The 26,115-nt window shown below is 51.6% G+C and overlaps 9 protein-coding genes across 9 annotated transcripts; 4 read left to right on the top strand and 5 right to left on the bottom strand.

Annotated features, from left to right (window-relative positions):
* Window positions 1–413: 413 nt before the first annotated feature.
* Window positions 414–5,367, top strand: M431DRAFT_496949 (hypothetical protein; the record flags this gene model as incomplete). Its single annotated transcript, XM_024917543.1, has 12 exons — window positions 414–898; window positions 1,203–1,799; window positions 2,444–2,521; window positions 2,593–2,650; window positions 2,829–3,042; window positions 3,119–3,210; window positions 3,278–3,412; window positions 3,471–3,497; window positions 3,560–3,642; window positions 3,918–3,921; window positions 4,715–4,902; window positions 4,989–5,367. The coding sequence occupies 12 exons, from the start codon at window positions 414–416 to the stop codon at window positions 5,365–5,367; spliced, it is 2,340 nt and encodes a 779-aa protein (XP_024772305.1).
* A 776-nt stretch (window positions 5,368–6,143) lies between these two features.
* M431DRAFT_90099 (hypothetical protein) lies at window positions 6,144–7,124 on the bottom strand (the record flags this gene model as incomplete). Its single annotated transcript, XM_024924108.1, has 3 exons — window positions 6,144–6,478; window positions 6,574–6,874; window positions 6,951–7,124. 3 exons carry the CDS (start codon window positions 7,122–7,124, stop codon window positions 6,144–6,146), a joined length of 810 nt encoding a protein of 269 aa, XP_024772304.1.
* Window positions 7,125–8,467: 1,343 nt separating this feature from the next.
* Window positions 8,468–9,415, top strand: M431DRAFT_496947 (hypothetical protein; the record flags this gene model as incomplete). Its single annotated transcript, XM_024917542.1, has 1 exon — window positions 8,468–9,415. One exon carries the CDS (start codon window positions 8,468–8,470, stop codon window positions 9,413–9,415), a length of 948 nt encoding a protein of 315 aa, XP_024772303.1.
* A 430-nt stretch (window positions 9,416–9,845) lies between these two features.
* M431DRAFT_90621 (hypothetical protein) lies at window positions 9,846–11,577 on the bottom strand (the record flags this gene model as incomplete). The annotated part of the gene is made up of 2 exons (XM_024924167.1): window positions 9,846–11,407; window positions 11,502–11,577. The coding sequence occupies 2 exons, from the start codon at window positions 11,575–11,577 to the stop codon at window positions 9,846–9,848; spliced, it is 1,638 nt and encodes a 545-aa protein (XP_024772302.1).
* Window positions 11,578–12,306: 729 nt separating this feature from the next.
* M431DRAFT_509888 (hypothetical protein) lies at window positions 12,307–13,255 on the top strand. Its single transcript, XM_024919376.1, has one exon. The coding sequence runs from the start codon at window positions 12,510–12,512 to the stop codon at window positions 12,948–12,950; it is 441 nt and encodes a 146-aa protein (XP_024772301.1). The 5' UTR covers window positions 12,307–12,509; the 3' UTR covers window positions 12,951–13,255.
* Window positions 13,256–13,554: 299 nt separating this feature from the next.
* On the bottom strand, window positions 13,555–14,825 carry M431DRAFT_467423 (hypothetical protein). Its single transcript, XM_024915406.1, has 2 exons — window positions 14,565–14,825; window positions 13,555–14,478 (listed from the first exon to the last, which is right to left on the bottom strand). The coding sequence occupies exon 2, from the start codon at window positions 14,448–14,450 to the stop codon at window positions 13,665–13,667; it is 786 nt and encodes a 261-aa protein (XP_024772300.1). The 5' UTR covers window positions 14,451–14,478; window positions 14,565–14,825; the 3' UTR covers window positions 13,555–13,664.
* A 301-nt stretch (window positions 14,826–15,126) lies between these two features.
* On the bottom strand, window positions 15,127–19,230 carry M431DRAFT_90480 (hypothetical protein; the record flags this gene model as incomplete). Its single annotated transcript, XM_024924150.1, has 2 exons — window positions 15,127–15,377; window positions 15,441–19,230. 2 exons carry the CDS (start codon window positions 19,228–19,230, stop codon window positions 15,127–15,129), a joined length of 4,041 nt encoding a protein of 1,346 aa, XP_024772299.1.
* A 1,337-nt stretch (window positions 19,231–20,567) lies between these two features.
* Window positions 20,568–22,603, bottom strand: M431DRAFT_90033 (hypothetical protein; the record flags this gene model as incomplete). Its single annotated transcript, XM_024924101.1, has 3 exons — window positions 20,568–21,479; window positions 21,538–22,047; window positions 22,370–22,603. 3 exons carry the CDS (start codon window positions 22,601–22,603, stop codon window positions 20,568–20,570), a joined length of 1,656 nt encoding a protein of 551 aa, XP_024772298.1.
* A 1,024-nt stretch (window positions 22,604–23,627) lies between these two features.
* M431DRAFT_7150 (hypothetical protein) lies at window positions 23,628–25,877 on the top strand (the record flags this gene model as incomplete). The annotated part of the gene is made up of 4 exons (XM_024921907.1): window positions 23,628–23,781; window positions 23,841–23,980; window positions 24,037–25,045; window positions 25,102–25,877. 4 exons carry the CDS (start codon window positions 23,628–23,630, stop codon window positions 25,875–25,877), a joined length of 2,079 nt encoding a protein of 692 aa, XP_024772297.1.
* Between the last annotated feature and the right edge of the window lie 238 nt (window positions 25,878–26,115).

Below are 26,115 nucleotides of genomic sequence, written 5' to 3'. Positions count from 1 at the left end.
GTACACGTATGGAGCGCCTGTAGCGAATCATTGCCGGCAGAGCGGATGGGGCTTTGCATCGATCAATATCTTTTGCGGATGGAGAATTCGATAACGGAGCTCGAATCGAGGTGAAAATTTTAGTCTTTGCGTCTTCTTTTTTTTCTTTTCCCTCAATCTCCTAAAATATTAGTGCCTACTACTACCATAATAGGAAAAGAGCCACTGCTAGCGAACATTTTTGCGTCTCTTTAATCGATACCCCACTGCTGAGGTTAAACTAAAATAGTCGACCGCTTTTGCTTCACCACGCTTCTTGTTTTGCATTTCCGCTACCATCAAGACCGTCTCTCACATTTCCTAACACTTGTCACACCATTCACTCATCTTTCTTTTTCCCGCTCCGTCGGTACCTGGGACCCCTGCCTGCTCGGATGGTGCAGTATGTGTTTACGCCTTGGCGAGACCGCCAGGAGCTGTTCCTTGTGCGGGAGCAGTTCTATGGCTCTGAGGCATTGATGCAGGCCGTTGGTGGCATCCAGGGCGGCGCAGCTTACAGCCACCATCAGCAACGGAATCAGGACCAGAGGCGAGGAGGAGTCGAGGGTGGCAGAGACGCAGACGCCGAGGACCAGCAGCATCGAGAGGAGGGGCAAGGCTTGAATCAGGGGGATGCACGGCGCACCACCGCTGCGGCTGCGGCTAAGAATCACCAGACATCACGAGAGCAGGGAAACGGAGAGAAGCACAAGGCCGTGGGGCGAGTCTCCATGTGGATGCAGCGCGGCAACTGTCCGCACATGGTGGAGTCGACGGCACTGCTCATGGCTGCAGTCCTGAGTGACGAGGCCGCGGCCACGGGGAATGCAGGAGCATCGACGTATGCTGTGAGGGCTGCATATGCAGCTGCGTTTAGTCGGTAAGTTTTTTTCTGGGGCTCTCTCCTCTCCTCTGCCTCTCTCTCCCTCTTTCTATTACATTGTGGCTTGCCTGGGGGTGTGGTCTGGACTCTTCAAGGGGATGGTTGGATGAGAAGAGAAAGTGATGAAAGAGAGAGAGAAAAGATGGGGGCTATCTCTTGCATGAGATATGCGGCCAAGGACGTCATGGACCTTTGACGTTTGGGAGGCTACGTCCAAGGCAGCGATGAGATGGTGTCATGGCTATCGTCTGCCACTCTCATTCTTTTGTGTGAACGAGGACGCTAACTGATATGCTGTCAGCTTCGTCACAGGCTTGTTGGATGGGCATCAAGACAAGCTGCGTAAACAGAGCATGTACTCAATCGCCAAGAACATTGGCTTGCCGGCTACCTTTGTTGAGCTTAGGCATCAGGCCACGCATGAGCAGCTGCCATCCCTTGCTAAGCTGCGATCCGCCGCAAGAAAGGCTCTGGTCTGGATTTGGGACTACTACTGGAAGCACCTGGGGGAGGCAGAAAAGGCCAAAGATCCATGTAGGGAGCTGATCTTGTCCTATCTGCGGGAGGACGACGAGGCAGCGAGACAGAGAATCATGGGGCAGCTACGTCAGTGGGATCTTGTCTATTTGCAAACGACAATTGCCGAACTACAGAAGACGCTGCCTGGGAACCAAGTGTTTCTCAAGTGCTTGAAACTGTCCAAAGATATGGCGGCTATGGCCACCGAAGAAGCAAACCAACCGGAGCCGGAGGGGAGTGGGATGCCGGAGGAACAGGAACAGGAACAGGGACAGGAACAAGAGCAGGATCTGGACCTGGATCCGGATCGAAGCCCGGAGCCGAACACGGGATGGTCCCGTTATAGTGGTGCTTGGAAACCGAAACCCATTGGCGTAGCGTGAAAGGCTATGATATCTGTGATTTCTATGGCGAAAGGTGTGTTGTGAGACAAGATTTGGACAGTAAAGATACCCTATTTTTTATTTATTTATTTTGAACAAAAGATATACTGCGATGCAAAAGAAAAAAGATTCCAAATTTCAGATGATGCCATCAGCCTCTCGTCACCCTCCTACGGGCTTCGCGGAGTTGAGTGTGTAAAGCAGCCAATCACGTGGCTGTTAATAATGATGATGATTGCCCCTCAGTACAGTATTTACGGCTTACGATAACTCCGTTGACATCAAGCTATCTACTCTCAAATTCCTCTGTTGAACCTTTTACCAGTCTTCTCAAAGACGAGCCTCGTGGATCTATGAATAGATTGATACTGCCTCGCAGACAGCTCCTCACTCAGAGATTTGGTTGTTCCGTAAGTGAGAAGATCGTGCCATGGCTTGGTATAAGCTGTCTGGAGCTGCCCCTCATTGCTGATTAACCCGAGTCGCAGTTTATAAACAACTCACGCAAGATGCATATTCAGTCGATTCCCATGTGTAAGTGATTCTGGCAAAGAAGTTGAACGAAAAATAGAAAAGGGGAAAAAAAGCAGAGCGAGAAACCGAGGGGCGTCGAACTAATGGTCTGAGTAGGGGTTGGCAGCTCCAACAACTATGCCTATCTTGTGATTGACGACAAATCCAAAGATGCCGTCATTATTGATCCGGCAAACCCTCCGGAGTAAGTCGAATTATTTACGTTTAATGAATTGGAGACCAAGAATAAAAGCATGTGAGCTGACTGCGTGCTAGGGTTGCTCCTATCCTCAAGGATGCCATTTCATCTGGCAGGATTAACTTGACGGCCATTGTCAACACCCACCAGTATGCATGTCTCCTACAATCGTCATGGATCAAAATGGATATCTGATGCAAATAAACAATCACAGCCACTGGGATCATGCTGGAGGCAACAAGCAACTGGTACATATACCTTGATCTGATATTCTTCTCTCCCTTTAGGGATCCAACTGACCTATTATCAAAAGCTGTCTGATCTGGGCAACGACAAGCTCGCCATCATCGGCGGCAAAGACTGCGAAGGCGTCACCAGGACACCGCAGCACGAGGAGACGTTCAAGATTGGAGACATTTCCGTTAAGCCTGTGCACACCCCTTGCCACACCCAAGACAGCATCTGCTATTACATGGAGGACTCAACCGGCAAGGCTGTCTTCACCGGCGACACACTCTTCATCAGTGGTATGATTGGCCCTAAACTAATTATGTTTTGTTTTGGCATGAACGAGGGACATTTGCTTTACTGACCACTGCATAGGATGTGGCAAATTTTTCGAGGGCAACGGGGCAGAGATGCATGAGGCCTTGAACAACCGTCTCGGAGCGCTGCCAGACGATACGGTTGTTTATGTGAGTTGTGGAATTACTGACTGAGCATGGTAAACGAGCTCAGACTAACAAGCTTTGTTCATTTTAGCCTGGACACGAATACACAAAGTCAAACGTCAGATTCACCATTTCCGTCTCTCAGACAGAGCCCATCAAGAGCCTCCAGGCGTTTGCCGAGAACAACGAGGTGACCACTGGCAAATTCACGATTGGTGATGAGAAGGTATGTGACCACACACAGAGAAGCGAAGCTGAAGAAGCTGCTAACCATGTAATAACAGAAGCACAATGTCTTTATGAGAGTCCAGGTAAGTCTACCCTCGATAGCCCTCTGTATTAGATCAGGGGTTGAGCTAACGATGGTGTGTAGGATCCCGAGATTCAAAAGGCGACAGGCGAGACGGACCCCGTGTCTGTCATGAGCAAGCTGAGGGAGATGAAGAACAACTTCAAGTGAGAGGAAGCGATTATGTGAAAAATACGAATAGGGCCGGCGACTAACGTTGCCACCAGGCCCTTGGAAGCCAAAATTTGACGTCTGATGGCGGCGCCTGAGACGATGTATCTACGGATTCAGGATGATAGTAGCACACATAACATGTACATGCACGCTCACAAGACATTTTTCACACATGCAATGATGTATCTTTATCTGTCTCCATGGCTTACTTGACACCAGCGCAAAAGGCGCAGATGCCGCTCGTTAACCACTGGAAATCGCGTCGTAGAAGAGTGACTCGACTGGGTTTTACTCTCGCTTCACTGTCCACACTTGCGCGCTGTTGAGCATTCTGAGGCGGCAAGCTCTAGCTAATTTTGAAGCGATTGGTTTGGTTTGGTGCAAGAGGGAGGATGAGGTGATGAGTTTGGATGATTTCACTGTAGATGGGCTTCACGCATGAGAACATGCAACAAACCTGGCACTGGAGCGTTTTGTCCACGAGGGGATCCTTGGGTTCGAGACCGGTTGAATCGCAGCCGGATTTGTAGGTACTCGGCGCATTCTCATAATCAATGAGAACCTCGTATTGGATCCTGTAGACGTCCAGGTATCGCAGATGCGTCACGACTCTCTATTTCGAGTCGACGTTGCGACGCGAGAGAAATGAAGATATTCTCTCAGTGAAAAAGACAGAATTTTTTTTCTCACGATTTTAAATATGGCAGCTAAAAATAAAGTGGTCCTCACAGTGCACATACAGTCATCAGGAGCACTGACGCACTGTACATATTTTCCCCTTCAGCCTCGCGCCTCGCATCACCAGATTCCGCGCCAGTGACATCAACGTGCATTCACAGAGCCCAATAAGACAAAAGAATACCCAACACAACACCGAAAAGTCTCAGACCGTCACACTTTCTCTTCCGCCTCGCCATCAGCAGCCTTACCATCATACTATCACCAGCAACAAGCATATATATTTAGAGAGAGAGAGAGAGCAGCTACTGTTAACTTTCACATGGTTCGTCCCCTCCTTAACGATTCACGAACGAACAAAAAGCTAAAACATTGTGCTTGAAAAAGCCTCCGAAGCGCAAAACCGGCGGCCCATCCACCGCATCGAAACCGCGACAGTCGAAACTCGCTAAAGAGCACAATGTCACCGCGCAGGAGGAGGGCGAGATTAAGGAAGCCTTTAGTTTGTTCGCGGAGCCGATGGACGGCGAGAAGAACGGCGTGCTGCCCATCAACGACCTGAAATCAACACTCATGTACGATCTCCCAAAACGAATTGAAAACATTATATAACAAGGGATGTGTGTAAAAGAAAACTAACTTGATCATCCCCTTTCAACAGCGCCCTCGGCATCCCCCCCTCGTCCCCCGCCGAGCTCCAGGAATTCATCGCCATTCTCGACCCCGAATCCGACGGCTACGCCACCTACGAGCCCTTCTTCGCCATCTGCGCGCTCAAGTTCCACGCGCGCGACAGTAGCGGTAGTTCGGATGCTCACCGCGCGGAGCTCGCCGAGGCCTTCCAGCTCTTCACAAACGGCGCCGACGGGCCCATCACACTGGCCCACCTGCGCCGCGTCGCTGCTGTGCTCAAGGAGGACGTGGACGAGGAGCTGCTCAAGGATATGATTCTCGAGGCGAACGGCGGGGTGGGCGTTGCGAGGGGTGTGGGGATGGATGAATTTGATAGTGTTATGAGGAGTGCTGGGGTTTGGCGGTGACGGCCCCATGGCTGGACTGGGACCTCTGCTCCATGGAGCTTTGTCTATATCTGTATATTGGATGAGCTGATGTGTGATGTGGTATAGGGGTGGGATATTTGCATTCTGCCTTGGTGTTGGTAGCGAGCTTTTGGATTTCTTTGGTATTTATTTCGCGTGGCGCTGGGAGTTGCAAGTTGTTTTGATGCTTGTGCGGCGGCCATAGCTTTTGGCTGGGTGCAACACGCTTAATGTTGTTGAATTCTATAGACGAGTACTATGCTTACATATGAGCAATGATGGAAGAGGACGTATGAGCGGCTATGAGCCAAGGAATGTATGGATGCCACAATGCAATGTCGGTGAATGTGTAGATAGTCAACACATGTACATGTATATATATATATATAGAATCTTCGCAAAGCTATGCTCGACCATTAACCCAGATGGAGTGGAAATCTAAATGGCTGCATTACAACGCTTTCTGAACTGTGATTTAGCAACGTGTGCCAAATTGTAGATAACTGGAAAATGCTCGACACAAGGGACACGACTTTATCCTTGTATACCAGAAAAACCCAATGGTTGAAAAAAAAAAGAGAAAACGCCGTACATCATACCATACCCAAGATGTCGAGTGTACAATAAATGAAGTTGGGAGCCCAGTGTCTCGCCATGACATTTCAAGATCTTTGCACGGGAGGTGAAAAAAAAGGGACCCAGGAAAAAGAAACACTATGCTGTCGCTCTCTCGCTCATTGAAGAAGAGGAGGTATGATATCGAAAAGAGTAGACGTCTACTGCGGAGGCTCAACAGTCACTGCAGGCGCCTCAAGTGGCACCGCAGGGGCAGCAGGCGCAGACGCCGGAGCTTTGGCGGCAGCAACAGCGGCGTTGCGCTTCTGAGAGTCGAGGACGGCCTGGAGCTCGGGCGGGGCCTTGAAGCCGGCGTGGTCCGAGTGCTTCTTGTAGAAGTAGTTGTCTGGCTTGGGCTGCAGCTCCGGGGGAAGATCCTCGAGGATGCAGGCTATCAGGGCGTCGACGGAGTTTTGCTTGGACGAGTCGCGGTGCCAGACGGTGATGAGGTGGGAGTTGAAGCGGACGGAGAGGCCAACGCCGCAGATCTGGTCAGCTATTTTAGAGAAAGGGATGTGTCAGTCAGTCTTGTCGAAAAAGACGAATAACATTGAGTGAGAAACAACGAGGAAAAGACAAAAAAGCACATACCATCGTCAATGACGCTCTGCAGCTTCTCGCCAATGGCCAGCAGCTGGATGCGAGTCCAAAAGTCCGGGCCGATGGCCTTTGGCACGCGGAACGTCCAGCTGCCGCCGTTGATGTTGCGGCGGTCCTCCCAGATGGGCTTGAAGCCGGACTTGAAGAGGTAGATGGACTCGCGCATCTTGATGTTCTCGACAGGGGTGTTGTTGTTGTAGCGCCAAAAGTCCTGGACCGACTCGATCTGCGTGCCAATCTTTTCGAGCTGGGCCGTGTACTCGGTCTGGCCAGCGGCTTCGGGCTTTTGTTCCTTGGGCCTGTTTTATGTAGAGACATATGTGGTTAGCCAGCCCTTTCAAGATACAAGACAATAGAGATTTCAGAACGAACCGGTCAAAGTAGACGTCCCAGTAGTGTTGCGTGGGCAGTGGTCGCATCGACTTGAACAGGTTGCGCTTCGCATCGTCGCGCTGCTCGGCGGGAGAGCTGACGTCGCCGGCGCTGGAGCTCTGCGAGAGGCCCGAGAGGCCGCGCGTGAAGAGTTGCGGTCTTGTTGCCATGGTTGAGTTTGTGGTATGATGTTGTAGAAGGGAGAAGAAGAAGAGGAAGAGAAGAGGAGAGGAGAGGCAGATGTAGATGAGGGGCAGAAAAGAAGTGGAAGAAGAGATGACGATGCCGGGACAGCTAGTGCTCTAGATATAGACAGGTCCAATAGACAAGGAGAGTTATCCGTCAGTCGAGGTCAGCACATGCAGAGCCTCAATTGGTTCTGCAGTGGCGAGACTTTGCTTGCTGGTGAGCGAGTCAACTGGACTGGCCTGAGTGAGGTGTAAGTTGCGGCGTGTCACTCGTGATAATGCGCAGCGCTGCACTGATTGGCATTGATTGGCGGGGTTCCTCCTTCGGGCGGCTTCAGAGTGGCTTCCCGGCGAGGGGTCTAGCGCTGTCTTAGTGGCTCCAGGGCTCTGTTAGTGGCTGTGCGCCTCCCCACAGGCGGCTGTCGAAACACCTAACCAGCCAAAGATTTGCCGTTCCAGGCCTCTCTCCTGTTTGAGGTTTTGGAGGCTCTTCATCATCATGGATTATCGGAAACACGGGCAGCTGCTTCACCTGACGCAGCCGGGGAAGGATTAGGATGAAGCAAGTAAGCAATAATAATTGACAAAATGAGATCGACAACAGTGTTTTCTGATTTCTTTGATTTCTTTGTCATTTTTTAACCGACGTCGTCTGTGTTTCGCACGCACTGCGCCTTTGTTTCATGTAAACCACCCGCTCGTCTGTGTTTGTTTTGTTCCGTTCCGTTTCAGTCTCCCCAGTCTCACGGTGCCGGTGCCTGTTTCACCTCCTTGCAGCTCATTCCGGTAGCTTCTCTACCCGTGCTCCTACAGGCGAGCCGTCGGATTCATTAGATGGGTATGGATGAGTGAGTTTTACACTTCATCTTGTAATGAAGCCATGTTTTCCCCTTTCTCGTGGCATGGTGAGGTGAACATGTGTATTCATGTCAAGCGCCTTATTCCACCATATAACATTCAGCACCAGTTCAAGTACACATGCACTGGATTGTTCACTGCACTGTTCAGTTTGGAAAATAATCTTATAAGAGCACTAGGTTAGTAATGATGGGCGTATTGAGGCTGTTCAACGTCAACGGTCAAGAGACAACCTTTTGGAGCCTGTTTGCCATATTGAACACTCTCAACACCAACCATCTCGTCAGACATGTGAATCAATACAAGAAATTCAACGTCTTTGTCGTTGATATACTTATAAATATATACGCATGTAAAACGCGTCTGGCCATGTAACACTCGTAATCCATCAAACTACACGTTATCGTATTCTCATGCCAAGCAACAAGCAAAACGAAGCTATAATCGCTTCAACACCACTCACGCCCATGGATCCTAACCATCCCAACCATCTCAACCCTCATTTTCACGCCCTCGACATCATCCTCGGCTACCTCAACCGCGGCAACTCCGCCCTCGAGATCCAACATCTCTCCTCCGTTGCAGAAGCCTGGTGCCAGCAACATCACCCTTTACCACTCAATCACCCCCCAGTCAATCTTGATGAAGTCCTCTGGACTCACCCTTTTCTGTTCGATCTCAGCATCCGGTCCTTTGCCCGCCTCAACCCCTTCAATGGCTGCAGATGTAGAAGCAACTTCACCCAAAACACCAGGCTAAGCCAGAACAACACTTCCCCGTCTTCCCTATCACACATCAGACCCCTCGTCACAGCCCAGCAATTCTTCTTTGCCATGATCGATGCGTATACGCTGCACGTAGGAGGAAACGGTAGGTGCTTCCACGACCGCATCGTTGCCCAGGACCTCAAGGCCTCGCCAATCATCTACTACATCCCCGAAGTGATTCATCGCATCGCCGCGCTGAATGTTTGTGAGCTGCTCACCAGTGAGTTTTCGACTTTTAGCCCAAAGACCAGCTTGGGCTTCTCGTACCATCTTGCAAAGGCGGTGGATATCGTCATGATGGATGCTCCTCCGGTCAACACTATCGAGGATTACGGTCTTGCAGAGCCGATGGACATTGATGATTTCAACCAAGAGGCACTTGCGCTGAAAAATCCCTTTGCTAATGTCAATGCTCGTGCAAACACACGTCGAGGAAAGCGGAAGTTTGGGCCCAAAGGCAACAAGAGCTCTCGACCTAATGACTCTCGATCCAATCACATTAGATCTAATCAGTCTCGACCTAATCATTCTCAATCTGGTCACTCTCGATCTAATCGCTCTCGACCTAATCACAATCACACCCAGTCTAGTCACTCTCACAGTAAGCAATCTTCGGGTGTCAAGAAGAAGAGAAAGAAGAATCATTGATGGCAAGGAATTTGGATGTACATATTGATATATATAATCCTAAAGTCGGTATCTCAGTCATAGAAACAATGAAACATGCCCCTTTCCTTCGTTTACTGTATGGAATCTGATTAATTTGATCCAAGTAAAGAGTAAGCAAAGGACAAAAGAAAAGAAAAGAAGAGAAAAGAGGTGGGAAAGGGACAAATTTAGAAGCAAAACATGACTCCTCTTCCACCAAGCTGTTCAGTTGTTCATCCAGGCAAACAAAGAAAGCCACTCTTCCCCTGAAAACAGTCGCTCTTACGCCCACAACTCTGTATGCCATTTAGGAGAATTTAATGCATTATCCCCTCTGGCGTAACAAAAACACATAAAACAAACTGGGCCGAAACAGTGCTAAAATCCCATCACTCAGCATCGTCGTCGTCACATCGTCATTAACCGTTCGTTACACATTCTGCTTCACACCAAGAGGCATCCGCACACTGTCCGTATCCTTGAATCTGTCGAGGTCGCCGCCGATGAGCTTCCGCAGGTTGCCCATGTCTTGCAAATAGCGCTCCATCTCCTGCTGGAGCTCATCGTCTGCAGCGGTGCTTTCCGAATCGTACTCGTACTCGTCTTCTTCCTCTTCCTCTTCTTCCTTGCTCTCGAGCTGCACCGGTGGGATGGGATTCTTGAGACTGTCAATGGCCAGCTTCAGATGTAGCTTCAGGGCCTCGTTCTCCATCTGCAGCTTCTTGATCTTGCTTTCGGCAACCATGCTGCGTTCCTCCATCATGCGCTGCATGGTGCCGACACGGATCTGGTACTCTTCCAAGCGCTCTTCTGCCTCTTGAGCATTCTTTTCGCGCTCGCGAGAGTCCGAAACCGATATTTGCAGCATCCGAATCTCCTGCGCCATTGTGGCAATCTGGGCGTCACGCTCTGCGGACGAGATATGGTCTTGGTTGACCTTGGCACGAGTGCGGATGCGCTTGGCTTGATCGGCGTATCGAAGCGTCGAGAGTGTCTCCTCGTAGTCCGAGGGGGCAACACACGCAATCATGGCCGTCTTGCTGTTGCCTCCTAGAGAGTCCTTGAGCAGCCACGTCAATATCGAATCTCGATACGGTACTATGTCCTTTCTCTTGCCCGACCGCAGCTGCTTAGGACCTGCCAGCGCAGCAATGACCCGGCCAAGGGTGGCGAGCGACTTGTTGATGTTACTGCCCTCGCGAAGTCGTGCCCCCGTGGCCTCGGTCGTCTTTGCCCTCTCACTGCCCGCCAGATCAACCAGCCGGATGCGAGAGCTGCGTTCCGTGGTCTCGTCCGTCTCCATGTCGTGGTGAATCTGCTTCAGCATGATGGTGAAGACGGCGTGGCTCCGGCTACTAGTGTCGTTCATCTTGGTGCTTGCCACGGTGCGAGATGCGTCTCCCACCTTGATGTATCGCATAATCTCGTGAATGTTGCGTACAGGCACCTCGGTGAGATCCTTGACATATGGGCCCTCGGTGGGAGACTCGCGGATCTTGAGGTAGTTGGGGGGTGTGTTGGGGACGACGGGCACCAGAAGGTCTCGGACGTGCTCGTTGTAGACCTCGAAATACGAAACCCGTACGTTGTAAGCGACGCTTGAGTCATCATTGTGGGCGGCGTCTATGCGCTCAAACAGATCCTCGCAAGTTCGAGGAATCAGCCCGGGGTTGTCGGGCGTTCCCATCATGGTGTAGCTCTTGCCAGAGCCGGTCTGGCCATATGCAAATATGCACGTGTGGTAGCCCTCGAAGTTGTGGTCGAGAAACTCCTCGCCGAGGCTGTTGTAGATGTCTTCTTGGTTGGCATAGTCCTTGTCATCGGGGTCGTGGCTCCAGAAGGAGGAGTCAAAGGCGAAGCTCTTGTCGGTGAGCTTGCGAGACTTGGAGGGGCTTGAGGCCACAGAAGTTTCTTGTTCGTCGGGAGCCCTGAGGGTGGTAATGTGGGATACGGGGTCCATTTCGACAAGGCATCTGGCTCGTCGTTGGAGTTCTATTCAGTCTTTTAGTTAGCTTCTCTCTCTTTTGACCTCTTGACCTCTTGGTTCACCATCTCATTGGTAATCCAGCGGCATCGTATAGCCTACCTCGCTGTAAAAAGGCGCGCACTCTGACGACAACCTTGACGTTGCCGCCACGGTCCATCCTCGAAATCACGGGCATGACGGCGGCATCTCGCGATCGCAGCGATGGAGTCGAGGCCGACGACGAGGCCATCATGAACCGGACCTCGGGCGCCGGCGAGGGCGACGAGGGCATAAGTCTTTCGTCATGAGCCATTGTGCGCAATGTCTCAAAGATGCTATGGAAGCTATCGTGGAGGCGGAGGCGAAGAATGTGCTACATTAGTCCGCCTTTCTTTGTCTGGATGCTGCTTGTTTACATGCCGGTGATTGAGTTTGGCGGCGGTTGCCGGGGTAAAGGGACAGGGGTGGCTGCACTTGCCACAGATTGGTGCGACTGTGGCTTTCACTGTATTGGTTGTGGCTGATGGCGTCGATAGCTTTAAGCTTCAGCTTCAATTGCCCCGGGGATTTTCCGTATTGACGGTCCGGGGCGAGTGACTGTGTGGGGGAGGCTGATTACCTAATGGCGTCTTCCCTTTGTGAAGCTTAGAACACCAGCCAGCCCCTGTCAAAATAAGCCAAACAACAAACTCCGCAGATTCAACCACCATCCGCCTCTATAATTCTGTCACTTCCTCCAACCGCGCATCTTTGTCTCAACAAAACCAAGCAACAGAAAGCTGCCCTTTCACGCGTCAGCAGCTCCCCCGGACACAGAAAACAGGTCCCTACAGCTCCGTGCAACGCAGCTAGCCCCAGCTGTACCTAGTCTTGTCTCGACTCGCGCAAAGTCGCGTATCTCATCATTTCCGTTCCTTTTTTTTTTTTTTTTTTTTTTTTTTTTTTTTCTCTTTTTATTTTCCGCATCATACCAACCACCTCACACTATCGCAACACCAATTCCTACTTCTCCCGTGGCAACCGAGTTCCACCGCCTGAATACCATTTGCGAACCCACCCTCGCTCGTGTCCCCTTTTCTCCTTGTCACCAAAGACAAATACTTCTCCCCCCATATCTCTAGTGCTCCGATGGCGCGCACCAGAGACGACGCCAAGGCAGCGGCTGCCGATGCGGCTGCAGACATCGCTCGTCAGCCCACCGAAGATGCTGGCGTGAAGAAGACGCCGGGTCGCGGCCGAGGCCGCCCCAAGAGCGCAAACCCAAAGTCCCCCGCAAAGCCATACGTGCCCACTGGCCGCCCTCGCGGAAGGCCCAAGGGCAGCTTCAAGTCCAAGGCGGGCGCGGAAAGGGCAATGAAACCAAAGAAACCAAGCGCGCCGCTGGCACCGGGCCAGACGCGTGGACGTGGCAGGCCGCGCAAGTCAGACGTTGTGCCGGCACAGGAGGACAACCAGGAGCAGACGGCAGAGTCCGAGGCCAATGCTGAGGCTGAAGCCGGAGATGATGCCGCCGAGAACCAGCCAGGTATCGGTGGTAAGTCCAACCGTCGCCAACACAAAACCACATAAACTTTCCTCCAAGAAAAGCAAGAGACGGACCAGCTCACGCAATGCCAATTTTCCTTTGTAGACGTGACTGGTGGTGCACGCGATGGGACGCCGCGGCAGTCTCCCGAATACGAGGTCGGTCCTTCATCATCATTCACATCACCTGCGTGGTTCTCACGATTCAAGAACATTATTGGCTGATTGTGGTTTGCAATGTTGCCTTCTCTGCCACAGGAGGACCAGGTTGATTATGACAATGACGATGAATGAGGCTTTTGGGCGCGCGCGAGTCGAGTCGGCTTTTGTTTGGACTGAAACCTGTGGCAAAGAGAGAGGGCTGGTGCTGGTACGAAGCAAGAGGGAACTGTTTTGGTCATGTTCATCACCTCCCCCTTCTGGCCGTGAAGGCGTTTGTGGTCAAGAAGAAGGAACATGTCCAACAGCATTGTGAGGGAAGACTGGGGCGGCGTTTTGTTATTTTTTTCTTTTTGGGGAGCTCCGGATTGTATTATTAAGGAATCGATCCCCTTGCTTCAGCTGGATGGAAACAAAAGCATAGGAAAAGCCTGGCGCAGCACGAAAACGACGGGTTGATCCATCTGCTGCTCGCAAGGCCTGTAATCATTATCTCCCGCACCATGAAGCTACGTGCGATGTGTAATGGCAAAATCAGCAATGTTCTTATTTGTACAATTCTTCGTGTCTTCATATGTCTCGTCATTGTCTCTCACATGTTCACTCCCGCTTCCATTCCTCAAACTCCTTGTCCAGGTGGTCCTTGAGCTCCTTGAACCTGTTTCCAAAGTTCTTCCCGCACCGCCAGCACACCAGGTCCCGCCTCATGTAGCCCTCATCCTTGGGGATCCTGCGGGGGTCGGCCTCGCCGAGTGGGAAGTCGGCCACGTCCACCAGGAACGGCGTGTTGAAGGAGTTGTAGTGCTTGCGGTGCTTCATGGCCGGCGAGTGCATGTCTCGCGAGAGCACGTGGATGTGCAAGTTGCCCATGCTCGGGACGGCGTGGACGCCGCACATGAGGTCGGCCATCCAGTCCCTTCCCGGCGGCAGCTGCGGTTCTTTTCCCTTGTCGTTCTTCTCCTGTCCTTCTGCTGCTGTTTTGGCTTGTCCCTCTTCTGGCTCCGCATCGCCATTAAGCACAGCCTCTCTCGCAGCATCAGACCTACTAAACGAGCCCAACCGACGCTGCAGCTCCGCCGCCACGAGCACTTTTAGCTTACCTACCTCTTCTTTGACCTTTTCCAGAAACTCAACATCCTGGAGCGCCTCAAACGGGTGCAGAAGGGTATGCTTGGGAGACCGCGGCAGCAGCAGCGTGTGGACGGTGGCCTTTGGGAATTTATCGTGAATGACGACAAAATCTGCGTTGTAGTAGATGACTACTGAGGCAGGGTATGATTCGGGGGCGGCGATGTATGCGCCGAGGCCCATGCGGTTCTTGAAGAGGTGAGGTCTTGAGCTGGGAGGTTTTGGGGGGGAGATGATGGTTTTTGGTTTGGGAGCCATGAGTTTGGCGACTATGTTTCGATGTTAGCTTTTTGTTTTGGATGTTTAGCTTACTCAGATATAAGGCATCTTTATTAATTGAAAAGAGATGAAGAAAAATGAGGCTGTACTTACACGCATCTTGTTTCGCTCGCTTTGAGGGCGGCTCGTCTTCTTCCTCTTGCTGCATCTCTTCCCGCGTCAATCCCTCCTCAGAGTCTGACTGTGCGTCGGCCTGAGTCATGACTGAGAATGACGGACGAGCGTGAAGACGAATATAGAAAATACTACATAAAAATTTGACCTGCTGAAAATGAAAAGTTTCTGATCCGGGGCGGTTCAGAAAGAAGCCCGCGGAGAAGGTGAGTGAGCGAGTGAAGTGATGGCTTGTAGTGGCAATGTCTAAGACACAGTACCAGCTTATAGCCTACAGAACTCCCTGGTTTTCTGGTGCCTGAATTGGCAGCCCCACCACCAATCGCCAGGAATGGCTTCATTATGCCATCATAGAGACCAACCATTTGGCTTCCATTTTGCTTCTTTATTCTACGTCTTCTTCTTCACAGTTGAGGGGACTTGGATGAAACTCAATTCAGATGAGCCTCAAATGTCCATCACCAGCACTCATAGACGGGATGGGCATGCTGTTAAATCTTAGGTACTCCGTATTCTCGCTCCGTATATCCCGGCACCCGCTTCAAGCATCTAGCCCGTCCAGCTCAATCATCTTAATCACTAACTTAATAATCTTGTTCCCCGTCAGATCCAACCCCGGATTCTCCACCTTGTCAGCAATCAGATTGTCCACCATGGCCCTCAGCCTGGCCACCAAAACTCCCAGACGAGCCCAACCCCGGAGTCGGAGCCATCCGTCAACCAAGAGACCACGGCCCAGAGTATCGAGCTCGATGGGCCCGCAGAACATGAGCAGCGTGTACGCATTCAGAGCTGATATCCAATCAATTAGTATTCAAAACTATCCAAAAGCAATAGTAAAAGGAATAAACTCACGAGTCAGGTCCCGGATGAAAATCTTGGTGGTCGATATCATGCTAAAGTACGACATGTACGCCGCATTCCCAGAAAACCCCTGGCTGCCAAACAGCGTGCTGCTGGGATGCACAAACACTCGGCCGGGCTCCTGGCAAAAGTATTTGATCGCCCTCGCCTCGGGATCCAGCTCGACCGCTCCGGACATGGAGCTCGCAAACTTCTTGTCAGGGTATTGAATCCGCGCAATCTGCGGCGTAAATGCTGACGCGACAAGTGCTCGTAGCAGCAGAGCGTTTCGAGAACCAGACGTCTGAGAAGAAGGAGAAACCATGCCTATTTCTGTCAAAGCATCGTAGTATTGGCTCCTCGTATTTGAAATGTCCGTCAACGTCTGGAAGGATAAAAAGTTTTCATCGCAAAAGGCTCTGATCTGGCGCTGCGGCGTTCCTCGATCCTTCATCATGTCATCCCACTGGTTGAAAGCCTCTAGATCGGTCAGCAGGTCGCCATCTCCTGTGTAGAAGCGCATTCTAGCCTCCCGAGCTTCATCCCTCTTCTCCTGAGGCGAAAAGAAGGGACTCCGGGTGCTCAGGATAGCGGCAATGGTGATGCAATCGTCCAAGCAACCGAAAATGGCGCCAAATACCATGAGTTTGCCGCATCGTAAATCTGCTGGCAGCATGGCCAGCTGCTGTCCCATGGCAGTGAGCTCGTCTCCATCCAGAGCCCCCATGCGCCGCAGTAGTGTCATGGCGCCTTCGATTGCCGGTATTTCCGGAGGAGTGGGAGATCGCCCGAGGAATCGAATTACATCCTTCATACCCATGGCTCGTACTGACAGACACAGTTGCTCAAGAGGTACTCGTCTAATCTCCGGCTCCGGCCGAGGTGCCATGTTCTGCTCCAGATTCTGAGTATAGAGCTTGAAACATTTACCTGCTTGCACACGACCAGCTCTGCCCTGTCGTTGTTTGCATGCCGCTCGCGAGGCCCACGTTTCTTCCAACTTTCTCATGTTGTTCTGCGGGTCAAAACTAGTCTCCTTGACCTTTCCACTGTCAATCACAACTACGATATCGTCAATCGTGATGGAAGTTTCTGCCACGTTTGTAGCTACGACCACCTTTCGCTTGCCAGGAGGAGGGCTGCTAAACACCCTCTTCTGCTCCTTCGTCTCGAGCGAAGCGTGTAGTGGGAGAACGTGGAGTGAGTTGATGGACCTGAGATTGTTGCAGGCCTGGTTAATCTCCCCAACTCCGGGCAAAAAGATGAGGATACCTCCCGTTTTCTTCTCATACGATAGCTCGTAGTCAATCGCCTTGACGGCTTCGGCAATCAAGCTATAGTTGATTCGATGGCCCAGTTTTTGAATAACCTTGCCCATCGTCTCGTCGCCAATGAAGCTTCCATCGTCAGGTCCATCAACTCCGAAGCCTGTCATACGAACCACATCATCAAGGTAGTACTCTTCAACGGGGAATGTTCGGCCGGAAATCTCGACGGCTCCGACGCTCAGCCCCTCGGTTTCAAAATAGCTCTTGAAAGTCGCGGCATCAAGCGTCGCCGACATGAGTATCAGCTTCAACATGTCCTTCTTCTTGATCATGACTTCACGAAGCAGATTCAAAAGGAAGTCTGTGTCAAGACTTCTCTCGTGAACTTCGTCGATAATGATGTGACTGACATCGGCCAGAGATGCCACGACATCATCCACTCGACCACCGGATGTCTGAAGTCTTCGGAGCAACACACCGGTCGTGACAAAGGTAATCCTAGTATCTCTTGACTGTCGGGACTCGCCACGAATGGCATATCCCACCTCGCCTCCCACTCGTGAGCATCGCTCATCCGCCACTCTATCAGCCAGTCCCAGCGCCGAAATTCGCCGTGGCTGGGTGACAATCATGTTTGCGCATCCTCCGAGCCCCTTTTCGTATAGGTCATCCAGGAGAAACTGAACGGATTGCGTCGACTTTCCTGAACCAGTCTCACCACTGATGATGGTGACGTGATTCTTGTTCACCGTTTGCACAATGGCATCCTGCATTTGCCAAGCGGGTAGGGCCTGGCGCTTCGTGACCATGTCCTTCTGTGACGGGCTTCCCTGCCGACGAAGCCATTCTTCTTTGCTCTTTGCGTCGACAATCCATTTGAGAGGCCTTGGCGGACCCCGAGAGCGCTTGCTCTTGGCCACCGATTTCGCTGGTCGCGTCTCAGAGGCGGCAGAGGAGACTGCCGATATGTCTAGAAGCTTGCCTGGGTGGGCAATGATGTCGTTGATGTTCTGCTGGACCCAGTCTACGGTGAGATATATCTTGGTCGGCTCGTCTCGGAGATCCTCCTCGATGTGTGCCAGCATCCGCTTTACTATACTGAGCTTGATGTATGAGGGCAGCTTAGCAATGATAGCAAGAATGATGTGTCGTGGATAGCTCGAACCCTTGCGGACTTGTAAAAAGGCTTCCACGTCTCCGTTTTGCGCGTCTTTTACTCCATCAAGGCGGATTTGAATGATGCTATCGCCGTCTCGGCGGAAGCTATTGCCGTAGATGGACTCCAATGTAGTCACCTCCTCATCCCACTGCTCCTGGGGTGTCCCAAAGTCTAAAAAGTCGCCCCCTGATTCTTCGGCACCCTCTTGGCTTGCCGTAGCAGCGGGGAAGAGAATATTCTGTAGCGTTTCGGCAGCGGCATCTTCATTGCCGCCGTGATCATCCAACACGCGAGTACATAGCTCCACAGAGTATCCGGTCTGCGAAAGACGCTGAATGATACCTTCTCTCCTCAGATCTGTAGCTCCTATGGTCACGCCAGCCGAGTACTTCTCCGGAAGAGCCCACCGCGGAAGATCATCTTCGGGAACGTGAATCAAGAGCCACTCTAGGGTTTCTTGCCGGTCCTTGCAGTATCCCACAGCTTCCTCTACGTGGCTCTGGCGGAAACCAAGCTTGCCGAGCTCCGACACAACGCTCTTCTTCTCAGCTGGAGGCATGGTCACGCCATGGGGGTTCCAAGTCACGCCGTCTCTCAGCAGCGACTCCAGCTGAATCCTGGTTTGCCTGCCCATTTCGACTTTGGGCACCGTCGTCCAGCCTTTCATCGCATTGGATACAGATCCCGTGTTGCTCAGCAGCACCAGGCCTGCCGCTCCGGGTAGCTCCTTAGCCTTGGCCTTGGCCTGCTCAACCTCCTTGCGCTTCTTCTCCGCAGCAGCCTTAGCATCCTGACGTTCAAGCAGGGTCTTGAAGGGGTCAGCCTCGTACATCCAAGCTTTTCCGTCCTTGACATCTTGAGTCTTGAGCGCTTGGAAATCTTTCCATAGGGACTTGTAATCCGGGGGGAGAACCGTGTGCTTGTTCTGCATGCTGCACACCCTGAACAGGGCATACGTCGCAGCCGCATGCTTGGCCTCCAATGCCGTGTCCCTCAGGAGCAGATGCTTGTGCGTTAGAGGGATTTTGAACGGCTCCAAGGTGATGAGCTGTTGCGTCTTGATGTCTTTGGCACTCAGCGTCACCCAGACAGAGAAGCCCTCGGCCGTCTTCCGCGTGTCATACACCGGCTTGTCCCATTTCTGCTTCTGGCAATACTCGCTCAGCAGATTGACCGGCAGCTTGCCTGTCCACGACGAGCCTCCGATGATCTGCTTCACCGTCGGCTTGGGAGGTGCCGGCGGCAGCAACTCAGGAGCGGCATCCGCTGCTTTTTGTCCCTTTTTGCCTTTACCACTCCCATTCCCATCCTTGGATGCTGCAGAGGTTTGGCTTGGTGCAGGCGCGGGGGCCTTCACCTTGCCCTTCTTTACCATGCTATACGGAGCTGTGGTTGTGACGCAAACGAGAACAAGAAAAGATCGATCCGCCTCTTGGATTCCAAGGCAAACAAAGACGGCGAGATTGTCCCGCTACAGCCACGCAAAGGAGGACAAGCAAATGGAGCAAACGAGCAATCAAGCAAATTAGACAAAAACTGGGTGCTACTCCTTTCTCCCAACAAGCTCAGATTTTTTTTTGGTTCATCTCAGTGATGCCAGATGCATCGGCGATATGGAAATTTTATGGGTCCAAATCGGGCTTGTCATCTTTCGCACTGTGCATGAAGTCTAGGATCGTAACAGTTCAGACATGCGCCAAACCTTGTATGAGGGTAGCTGTCCCAAGTCTCATCATCTCCATCTCCCTAAAGAAAAACATCAGAAAGAGAGACTTGGATCTTCTATATCTACTTACTATTGCTGATTTCTTGTGCAGTGATTATCCAATATTTGGGCCTCCTACTGCAATTTAGGCATCGGGCTGTTCACTACAGTCCGCATACTGTCCCAGGAACAATATCGGATTTGATGCTCGACATGGCTGAGAGGCTTCTCACCACAAAGGTGAATATTTGATTGACGACGCAGTAATGGCAGCAACCTTTAACATTACCATCGCATGTTGTATCATCATCATCAAACATCAAGAATCATAGACACATCAAGAATGGGATAACCTGCCTCTTATTTCACTAGCTAAATGCGTAGACGTGAGATGCACAAACACTTGATTGTTGCATCAAGAGCAGCCTCTTCTTCTTAAACTTCTTTATCGACAGAAGCGCAATGCACTAGCACTGGCTCCTCTCCGCCGTGTCACTGTGGTATATGCCGTCAGACTACCAGACCCAAACACAGGCAGGCAGGCAGTTGATCGGGGGGTCGCTCTTCAATGGCCATGGCCATCTAGACCCGTATCCACGAGATTTTTGCCCAGTATTTCCTGCTTCGTATAAATTCGACTACTCCTCCTCAGACACAGCATGTTTCTCCTCAGGCTGGAGCTTTCAAGCTACCATAGGGCCTGCTATTCAGTCGGGCTACTCTGTTCCTTCTCTCTTTCTTTCTTCCTTCCTCGCACAGATTGTCAAGCCAAATTAAGGGATAAAGGGGGTGTGTGTTGTTGCCAAGAATTTTGGGGGTTTGGTCAGCAGTGTTTGTAACACAGTGTATTCTGCTGTTCGTGTTGATGACAATAATGTGAAGGGTGTGCGGGGAGGTGGTTATGGTTATCGTCTTGGGGGTGCCAATCAATTTGGGAGGCGAGGAATCTCTCAGCTTGACGCATCAAAGTATCAACCTAAAAGCTCACGAGAATAACGCGCGCCTTCTTACATGTCCATAGAATCACCGCCGTTGGCAAAGTTGAAGCCTCCCGACTGCGCAGCGCCGTTGGTGCCGAACCCAAAGGTGCCGTTAGCGCCAGTGGGCTGAGAAGCGCCCTCATCTGCGTTCTCCTCCTCGTCAGAGAAGTACTTCTCAATGATGTTGTAGGCCTTCATGTAGATTTCTTCGTTGGCGTTGTTCTGGCAATCGTGAATCTTCTCCATGCCACCACACTCCTCGATGAACAGCGCATAGCGGTTGATGGAATCGGCACCGTCACCGGCAGCTTGTCTGTCCAAATCGCCAATCTTGAGAATGTTCTCCAGGCCGTCAAGAGCAACCTGAATGATCTTGTTGTCGGGGCAGGCAAGGAGGTCACACAGGGGCTTGATGCAGCCTTGAGCAACGAGGTACCGGATCTGTTCGGGCTTCTGGAGGCCACCGGATGTGGCGTTGCTAATGGCCCAGCAGGCCTCCTTGCGGGTCTTGAGGTCACCATTCTGCAGGAGGTGGATCAAAGGAGGGATAATGTTGGCATCGATGACAGCCTGGATCTGAGACGAGTTACCGGCAGTGATGTTGGAGATGGTCCAGCAGGCTTCCTTGCGAATGCCATCCTTGGTAGAGCTCAAAAGAGACAGGAGACATGGGAGAGCGCCACAGTTGATGATCACCTGGGTCTGGACATCGTCGCCAGTAACAATGTTACCAACGGATCGAAGAGCGGGGGTCTGAACGGAAGTGGATGCGTGCAGGAGAAGCTCGACAAGTCTGCGGGGAATACCGGCTTCGATAACGGCCTGGATCTTGTCGTTGGAGCCATCAGAGAGATAAGAAATAGCCCAGCAGGCATCGATCAAGACCTCGTCATCAAGAGAGTAGACGAGCTTGGACAGAACGGGAAGTGCCGGGGCAATCTGTAAATGAAGACACTGTTAGAGTTTTATCCAACAATATAAAGTTAAGAACACGTACCGTATTCCAGTCAGGCTGCGGGGTCTTGCCACGGCAAAAGTTGCTCAGGGTCCAGGTTGCGTTGCGGAGCATGCTCAGCTTGCGGCTGTCTCCGAGCAAGCTAAGCAGAGGCTTGAGAGCGCCGCAGCTGAGGACATAGTCACGGCAGTGAGGGCTGTCGCCGGCAATGTTACCAAGAGCCCAAACGGCCTGTTCTCTCACGTCGGGCTCGGGGCTGCCAAGCAGCTCGACGAAGATGGGAACAGCGCCAGCCTCGATGACGACCTGGGTTTGAGTGGCAGAACCAGAGGCGATGTTGGTCAGAGCCCAGGCGGCTTCGAACTGCACAAGAGTGTGAGGGGATCGCAGGAACTCGACGAAGCGGCTAACGACGCCAGTCTTGATGACTTCCTCGATGGGAGGGTTGCGCTCCTTGGACAGGAGCTTTCGGAACTTGGTGGTGGCCTGGATTTGGAGGTCGATCTGGTCGGAGAAGACGCCAGAAACCATCTGAGGAAGATCCTCGTTAAGCTAATCAATATCATGTTAGCCGATCCATTCGCAAGCTCCAAATTTTGACATGTATTTCCACGAGTGCACTGGAACTGGGCTCATCCTGTCTTCCGGCTGCAGCGAGCCTGCAAAACAGCCCATGCGCAGCTCTCACGCCAGTCGGTCAGAATGCCCGCCACCAAGAGGTGGGGTCCAGTCATATTTCCCCCACATCACAAGCAAAAGCACAGCATCACAGCAAAACCTGCAAGGCGGATGGGGCGCCTTGCGAAGGTCTTGCGACGGCTTTGCGATGGATAGGCATGGAGTGAAGCAAGGAAATCATTAGAGCTTTGCGTACCTGAGACTCAGTAGGAGCCGACTCATCGTCGCTGTCGGGGGCGGCGCCGAGAGCAGCGCCAGGACGGCTCTCGCCAGAGCCAATGCCTCGTCGCTTTGCTAAGTTCTCCTCGCGCTTGGCCTTGCGAATCTCGACCTGCTGCTCCTCGCGACGGCGACGGAGCTCATCGGGCTTGAATGTGTTCTTGGCCTTGAACTGGGTTCGGCGATGCTCTGGGATATATCGGTCCGCCATGGTGCTGACTGGCGATGTGCGCTGCTGCTGGTGACGAAAACGGTGGAAAGGCGGGCAGGCAGAGCAGAGCAGGGGTTACTGGTGGTTGCGCGGGGACGGTTCAGGATGCGAGCGATGGCACCGTCGACGAAGAATCTCTGTCCTTGAAGGTGCTATTGGATGCGTCCCTGCTATTCGGTAGTAGGTAGTGAAGGGGATAAAAGTTCGCTGCGGAAGAAGGGGAGAAATCAAGAGGGTTGCAGGGCAAAGTCAAAATCGGATAGGTAGGTACTAAACTTAGCAGGGCGGCAAGAATTGACTGCAGCAGGCTTAGCAGGCTTTACTGCCTGTTCCCGTTGCTAGAGCGCTGAATAGCCGCTAAAAGCTTTCACTGTCGCCGGCGCTCAGACATTGTGCCTAAGGCATCAAGCTTCGATGGCTGAGCTAAGGGTGTGACATGTCTTTGCCTTTTGTCTTTGTTCAGACAGTATCCTCCAGTACCTGCTTACCCCACCTTGTTGCGGTAGTTTCCCTCAGTACACTCTGTTAAGCCTTGATTCACTACATACTCCCTCAAAGTCCCTATGCCGAGTGAAATACCTGCAGGTACTAAAAGATTTTGTGCTCGTATGCCGCCAAAGTACATGTACCTATACGCAGTACCTGTTAGTGATTCACTCCCCCTTGCGCCCACCCTGTTGTCATCTCGATCACAATCACAGCACCCTTTGAACCCTTTCCACATTGAGTTCAAGGCTGGTACCCCTCACAATAAGCTCCATGCTGTACAAAGTACAAGTACCCCTCTCTCACTTCTCATCACGTGCTCTCGCGCCTTGGAGATCTGGCCCCTCTAACTCCATAATTGACACATTCTGTAAGACGCGAAATCATCGTCGTAAAACGCGTTGTCCCGTCACGTAATCCGCCATTCGCTTCCCCACAGCAATTGAGGCCCTGTGGCCGATTTGCACTGTGTTGAATCGTATCCAGTGATGCTTCAGGCGTGACTGTTTTGATCACATGATTAAAGCCATGCTCAACTATGGCTCCCCCTCTCAACAAGCGGCAGAACTCACTGCCCACCGGCTTCATATCGATTCGAGATATATTGGACCGTAAGCGTGGAGTCGGAAACTTGCTGAATGTCATTGGCGTCGTCAAAGACTTCAGAACCCCCGTTCCTACCAGGAGAAGCGGTAAGCATTGCTTTCTGCACCATCAGTGGTCATGTTCTAAGTGCCTACATTGTATCTAGATTGGAAGTGTGAGATCCGTCTATGTGACAACTCTGATGAAGATGCTTCATCCAACTCCATCGCCATCAACATATTCCGGCCGGAAAATGAGATGCCGGATCCCAGCCTTGGTGACGTTATAGTGCTCTACCAGGCCAAGGTTGCTCGACCTTTCTTTTGAAGATGGGAGATTTCACATGCTAAGAAAGATGTTAGCTGCAATCACACTCCGACACACTATCACTCGTGACGCACTGGACCACAGATGTGTATCTATATTCGGCAAACCAGATTCCACGGCCACCAGAAGGAGCATTGAAAGCGCTACGCCCTCAGCAAAGAAAAACGACTCATAGCCCTGGACAGACAGTACATGAATACGTTTCGTCTCTCTTTCACTCCATAGACAAGAAGAGTCTTCCATCTGAGGCAGAGTTCCAAGATATGAAGGCAAAATCCGCCAACACCTCGGACAAATTCAAGGAGCTCAAGGATGTCCGAGATAGCACGTTTGCCGATGTAATAGTCCAATTGGTCAGGCAGCCATATGATACCAGCGACAAAATTACTCTATGGGTATCAGACTTTACGGAGAATGACAGCTTTTTTCATTTCGCATTCAAGGGATTTGGTGGCGATGGTGGCCAAGCTTCTGACCCTTATGGATATGGAGTTAACCTGCCATACGGAGCTGGCACTGGCGGTGAGTGGAAAGGACCATTTGGGAAGCGGAGCATGCAGGTCACTTGCTTCGAGCCTCATACCTCATTTATCAGAGAACGAGGACTCTCCACAGGCTCTTGGGTCATGCTTCGGAATCTTCACATAAGATATGGACACAACGCCGCCAATCTTGAGGGCTACTTGCGTTCGGATTGGAAGATCCACGTCACACAGATGGATATTACAGATACGGAGGCTCCTGATCCTCGCTTAAAAGAGGCTGTCCGCCGTAAACGCGACTACGAACGGGAGAAGGAAATGCTCCTTCAAGCAGGATTGGCTGGAAAGAAGAGGAAGAGTGACTTGGCCGAGATGCAGCCGCCCCAAGTTGAGAAGCCCAGGAGGAACAAAAAGCCCAAACAAAAGGCGAAGAAACCAGTAAAGGTCGCAGAAGTCTCAATATTGTCACAGATAGGGGCCACAGAGCAAGGAGAGTTGACAGTAATGTCTAATGGCATGTCCACGGAAACATCTGCTGCAATATCAACTGCATACTCAAAAGGTACCCTCTCCCCGCCTACATTGCATTGTATATGAACAGAGACCTGACATCATTAGTGAAATGCGAAAACGAAAACAAAGCCGTCAGCACCATTGGCGACATGCTAGATCCCGTATACGTAGAAACGGATATCAATGGCGAGCAAGTCAAGCTGCAGCTTCCTTTTGTAAATATGAAGTACCGCGCCAACGTTCGGGTTGTCAATTTCATGCCCCCTGACCTTGAGGACTTTGCTCAACCAAAGAAAGTAAAGAAAAAGAAACATCCGGAATTCGATATGCTTTCCGATGAAGAGTCAGATGCAGACGCAGAAATGGAAGGAGAAGAAACAGTGGATCGTTCGACAGCGCGTGTGTGGGAGTGGCGATTCTTCTTGGAACTGGAAGATGCGAGCTCTCATGGGGAAACCCAAAAAGAGAAGAAAACTCTCTGGGTCGCAGTGAACAACCCTTCTGCGCAATGTCTTTTGAGCTTGGACGCCTCTGACTTGCGATCGGACCAAAAGAATCTCGAGGCCCTACGCCAGCGCCTATTTCTCCTATGGGGTGACCTGGAGGAAAAGAAGATCCTGGAAGAAGAAAACAAACGTCAGGCAGCGCTGACGAACAGGGGGGTAAACCGTCCCCCGTTGCACAGTTCCGATGATGAAGGCAGGATGCCGCAAAAGCAGGGCCCGGGATCGTCGCAAGTCCGTAGCAGGCCGTTTTCCTGCTGCATTCACCAGTACGGAGTCGAAGTTCCCGAGGAAGATCCCCTCAAGGCAGACGCTGGCGAGGGCATGAGGTGGCAGAGAATGTTTGGGCTTTTTGGGACACGAATTGCATATACTTGATTTGTGAGATCTGTTTGGAGTCACTGGCAACTGCAGGTAGAATTGTTCAACTATCAGTGACTGATTTATGTGGTTTACGATGCAAATAGAATGATAGCTTATGGGAAACCGGTGGGCAGGGCGTTCATGCAGATATACTTGAAAGAAACACTATTATTGACTTGTCGGATATCTTTTTAGACGTTAATCTGCCTGCATTCAAATGCCACCCGGATCGTAATAGTCGCGCGACTTGAAC

The sequence above is a fragment of the Trichoderma harzianum genome (assembly GCF_003025095.1).
Source record: "Trichoderma harzianum CBS 226.95 unplaced genomic scaffold M431scaffold_9, whole genome shotgun sequence".
NCBI lineage: Eukaryota > Fungi > Ascomycota > Sordariomycetes > Hypocreales > Hypocreaceae > Trichoderma > Trichoderma harzianum.
The sequence above is the reverse complement of the archived record's forward strand: the minus strand, read 5'-3'. Positions and strand labels throughout refer to the sequence as shown.

What these genes read in the sequence shown, in the direction of transcription:
- M431DRAFT_509888 (XM_024919376.1), top strand. Translation starts at nt 12,510, where the DNA reads ATGGCGCGCACCAGAGACGACGCCAAGGCAGCGGCTGCCGATGCGGCT.
- M431DRAFT_467423 (XM_024915406.1), bottom strand. Translation starts at nt 14,450, where the DNA reads ATGGCTCCCAAACCAAAAACCATCATCTCCCCCCCAAAACCTCCCAGC.